The following is a 5,347-nucleotide window of genomic DNA, read 5'->3' as shown; positions in this document are numbered from 1 at the left end:
CATGTGAGAGACTGTCAGTTCTGAAAGAATGTCACAGATACAAACCAGTTTGAAAATGTACATGTTGTAGATGGTTGGCCAAAAGGAAACAAACATTTGTTTGGCCTCAAAGCTAAAAGAATTTGAACTTCATGCCCATTCTGAACTTGTTGCAACAAAAAACAAGGCTACAATTCCACAGAAAATAAAGTGCTGTGTTTAGTATGTACATCAACAATTCAGTACAATTGTTCATTGTCACCCAAAAGTTCCTGAAAAGATGTGTCAATGAAACATGCATGCCTCAGTACAGTGCCTGAGATATTGACCTAGCTAGGTGGTCAATATATATAACGTAACACTATATATCCCAACAAAGTTCCTGGTGAGGAATGAGATTTCCACTGGCAATACAACTAGCAAAGTTCTCAGTCAAATTCATATATTAACCATCAATATTTGCAACCAAACCTATATAAATCAGCTAGATGATAACAATCTAAAAATTGTACTAAAAATACAAAAAAGACTTTACCTTTTCTCACATTTTGTTTTATTGACTTGTATGGCATAGAGATTTCTATGGGCAGTAAAATATGAAGACATAAGCAATCACAATAAACACAGCATTTATCTGGCAGAAATTCATCATAAATGTTCACTTTATTACATATCAATTCAACAGCTTTTTGCAAAGGTAATTCTAACAAATTTGTTCATTTGCCCATTCTTGGGTTACAATTTCAGCTTTGAAAACATTACCAAGTTGCAAGTATTTTCACCAACAATCATTAAAATTTCCCTTAAAGATGGAAACTTAAAAATTTACAGTAAGAACTGATAAAAAGATCTGATTTTTTTTCCTGCTTTGCCTTAGAAATTTGATATACAACACAAATGTCATATTCACTTTGATACAGAACTGGAAAAAATGTGTACAATCTACTTGCCTGACGTTTTCATGCATAAAATCCTGGGCAAGTGATAGAAAGGTTTACTTTTGCAGAAAAACTGCAAAATTTGACCCATGTTATCAAATGATGGATTTTGCCACCACTGTTATATAAATAGTCACTAGTGCAGCCTATAAAATAAGAGTTATTGATCAGATGCTTATGTCTTCATTTAAAGATTAAGTTTAACAGATCAAACACTTTACTAAATATAAATTGATTTGCATGCCAGTCATGACCAGAAGGGTTCAGGTTGATTTCCTACCACAGGATCATCCTGGGTCAGCTAGTGTTGTGTCTCAGGGCAATGCACGAAGGCATTTTAAACCTCTCAATTCTGCATTACAATTATTGAAGAACTGATAGTGTGACAAACAAAATACATATATATCATTCCATATCCCATGCTCTGGCATTGGTTAATTTTTCCCTTGTGTCCCAAGCAATGACATAATTCTTTTTACAAATCCATGAATTGAGATAACTAAAAATATAAAAGATTTTCAAGATCTGCAGATAAAAACCATACCTTGCTATCAGGTACAAATTAAGAACTTACAGTGAATAAAGTCAGCAAAATTCTCAACACAACATCCTTTTCATTAAATAAGATTATTCAGACCTGAATAAGGTTCTTACCTTATGGCAAGTGATGTTTCAATCTGTAAATATTTCAAAATTGTATAGAATTCTGAAATATGGGAAAATTTCATTATAATTCCCCACCCCAACCCCATCCCTAACTACCCTAGAAAAATCCTTTAATGAAGTTCAAGCTATACAAAAATATTTGAAGATAAATGTAGATGCTGCTACAAGTGAATCAAATAACACAATTTCAACAACTGGCAATAAATAATCCCACTTCCTGCAATCCAGTCTTAATGAAATTAGTCATTCTATGAAACAGCTATTGAAATAATACAATTTATTTATGGCACAAAATACTGAGCAATTTTCAAATGCAATTTCCTTCATGACAGCTTTAAGCACAGAAATGAACCAATTTTCAATATTGATGATATTATGCCAAAACTGGGCGGGGGTTGGCTTCTGATTATATTTCTTTCCTTAATTCAATTTTCATTTATTTATTTTCAACAATTAATTACTCGCTCAAGACACTGAAATTCTAAAAAGTGGAAGTGATTTATACCCAAATATTTTGTAAAAATGTCAGCCTTTGAATTATTGTTGGTTTTAAGCCAGATTTATTTTCTTGAGTATATTGCCAGAGAATGTGTGCACTCATCGTGCCATAACAGCCAGGGCACCGATCCCTCCTAGAGCTGCAGTGAAAAGAAGTCCCTTCCAGATCTTATCCTCCACTGCACTCTGATCAGAGAAGTAATCTGCAAACGCATCCTGAAGAAAAAGAAAAATCAAGTTTATAAAACATTCTAATGCAAGCACATAACCCACTATCAACAATCCCCCTCCCCTCTAGACATACAGACATGCAGACAGGTATATATGTCATTTACATGCAGGGATGTCATGCATACACCAATGATAAGCAATTCATATCAAAAGCAAATCTGCACAACACAGAAAAAAAATTGTCTCTGTTTTATAGAAGGATAACAAGTCCCAAAATCTTCGCAAAGTTTTCTAAATATGGTATTCAATAAAATGCAAGTGTTCCAAATATAGCTGAAAAATTTACAGTATCATTAAAGTGTGTTGAATTGATGCTAACTGAAGCAAGATGCCAAAGCAAACATGTAATTAGGCAAGATCAAATTTGTCATCTTTAAAAATAAGAGACTCAAAGTCAACTGTGTCAAGTTTTAAGACTACAAATAAAAAATCTCTATCTACATAATCTTGAACAGATACAGAAATACATGTACCACTAAATTATTCTAGGTGAGAACATCAAGGCATGTCATTAATTCTTTTAGATCTGTTGATATAAAATTTTGAAACTCAATCTCCATTTCAGGGAAGAGATGCCTCTAAGTCAATTTCACAAATTAATTAACCAGAATGGTCAATCCTACAGCTGCCTCTAGCAAATGTAGAGTGCTCCTCCTTATCTACAGTAGGGTTTTGGTGTCAAAGAAATGTAATTCTCCATGTGTGTTATAATGTACATGTACTTTATTATTCCTATCCATTTATCATTTTTATGATATCAGTTAAACACCATGTAAATAAGTTTTCCAAGAAACTAAACTATGAAGATCCTGCTCCAATGCTTCCTGTTTAATGAACACAATTTTAAATATCTGCATGTACTTGAATGCTGAAATGTTACACAACTACGGTATTTTATTTAATGAGTGTGACTCATTCATTCCAGGATGTGTACTTGTGTACTAATGCCACATATGGTGAATTGTTTATAAAATGTCTACCATGATCTTATGTATATAATTTGTCAACTCTTAATTTTCCACATTTCTCTGCCTATGATACATGTTAACTCAACAGATGCAATATATATTTTCACATTAATCTTAAAGCTCTCCAACTTTTCATGGCATAACTACATGACCTTTCTTCTCTCCTTTGCCACCAAAGTCTTTCTTGTTTGCTTGTCTTGTCATGTGTTGGCTGATAATTCAAGATAAATTTTTAAAGAGTTAGAAATTGGTTAGTGATTTAAGACTGTCACCAATTTGCTTCACAATACAAGCTGTTGGGCAATTTTTTTGTATACCTGGATACAAATGTTTTCACATAATTCATGTGTGTAAATAAATGAATTATAAAACCATTATCATTTCCAAGTTTTCATTATTGTTGATGTAGTCAAATAGGTGAGTCTGTTAGTGTATCTAGGCAAAAACATGAAACTCTTCAAATTTTCCAAAAACAAGTCTGATAAACTTAATAGCTAACATGCTGCTATGAAATGAATATTAAAAAAATCCGGTTGCCATGGATTAACTAGTATATATATATATATATATATATATATATATATATATATATATATATATATATATATGCATACACACACACACACACACAGATATACAAGTATGGCACAACTCTTTATCTTATATGATGAAAGAAAAGTAAAATGATCTCTTTCCTTGTAAAAAAAAATAGAGAAATTCTTTATAACAGCCCTATTTCTTCAACTTTCACTGCAATGTCATCAAGATTTGGCCAAGTTTGAAAATAATCTAAGGCAAGTTCAATTTTGCAGTCAACTTGCCCTACAGGGCCTGCTTAAATAAAAATCTGTGCGACTCTGAGTATGCATCGTTTGTATTTTAATTTACTGCAGCTCCCTTTTTTATTCAGCCTGTCTTCAAACAACAGTGGCCAACTTTTACTTCACAAACAAAAACAAAAATCCCACCTCTATGCTCTTAAAACTTGTTGCACAGCTTATGTAAAGTAACTGTGATATCAGAGGAATAAAAGCTGCTAAATCAAATGTTTTTTTCATATAAATCACTGATTGGATTTAACTTACCCATCCACCATTGTCAATTATCCAGTGACCAAGTTTATTGCCCACATATTTCCCTACATAAAGTGCAATTTTTTCTTCCATGTCAGGCTGGCTCCGTCTAAAATATGCTGCCAACCGAGCAGCAAAGGCATACACAGCAATAACTCTACCCCAGTTTATTTGACCATCTTCAAAGATTTCATTTGCAACAGTCACAAAGACATCAAAGGCGTTATTTCCCATTTCTCCGATATTTAATTTATTCACCATTCCCTTGAAAGCAATATCATGTCTATCCGAAATTTCCTTCACAGTTTTCCTCATGGTTTTGCAGTATCTGTCCGGGCATTTCTTATCCGTCTTTTCATAATTAGACACGATATCACTAGCAATGACTTCGGCTTCTCGCCTCACAATTTCAAGCGGTGACGAAGCTTGGTTCGGTGTTTGTGTTGATTCATCCAAACTGGAATTGAGCCCTTGATAACCAGGAAGAAGACCCAACTGTTTATAAATTTCAGCAAAACTATTTTTACCGTTTCGGGCCGTTTTTACCGACATGGTGTTTATCTCGATGGTCCCTGGACACTGGTCTTTTGAATTTCGGTCATTCAGATTGACATCCTGGTTTTTAAAAACTACTTTGTAGATTTAAAAAATCTTCTCTACCGACTCCTGCCAATCTGCCGAAACCAGAAGATGGCGACCACTCGGCAACCTATTTTATTCCCGTGATCATGTGATCTTCCCGAATGTTTTGTTTATCTACAGGATAATGAACAAAAATAGAAACCGGAATTATACCTTCCCTAAGATTATCTCAAAACATGATGCAACTTCGCTGAAATATTTATAAGTGGTTTCCTAGGTTCAGTATTGAATGTATGCTGATCTTAATAATGATAGTTTAAAAATAAAGTGATGAAAAGTATGAATATAAAAAGTAATTTTTATGGTCACATATTGTGAAAGTACTTTTTTTATATATACAAAATACTAGTGG

The 5,347-nt window shown here is 33.2% G+C and overlaps 1 protein-coding gene across 1 annotated transcript; it reads right to left on the bottom strand.

Annotated features, from left to right (window-relative positions):
- Positions 1-515: 515 nt before the first annotated feature.
- Positions 516-5,070, bottom strand: LOC149801733 (bcl-2-related protein A1-like). Its single transcript, XM_089956043.1, has 2 exons — positions 4,366-5,070; positions 516-2,297 (listed from the first exon to the last, which is right to left on the bottom strand). Exons 1-2 carry the CDS (start codon positions 4,903-4,905, stop codon positions 2,181-2,183), a joined length of 657 nt encoding a protein of 218 aa, XP_089812169.1. The 5' UTR covers positions 4,906-5,070; the 3' UTR covers positions 516-2,180.
- Between the last annotated feature and the right edge of the window lie 277 nt (positions 5,071-5,347).

This window comes from Sinohyriopsis cumingii, chromosome 4 (genome assembly GCF_028554795.1).
Source record: "Sinohyriopsis cumingii isolate HCF-2022 chromosome 4, ASM2855479v2, whole genome shotgun sequence".
NCBI classification, from domain to species: domain Eukaryota; kingdom Metazoa; phylum Mollusca; class Bivalvia; order Unionida; family Unionidae; genus Sinohyriopsis; species Sinohyriopsis cumingii.
Note: the sequence above shows the minus strand (reverse complement) of the source record. Positions and strands in the feature narration are given on the sequence as shown.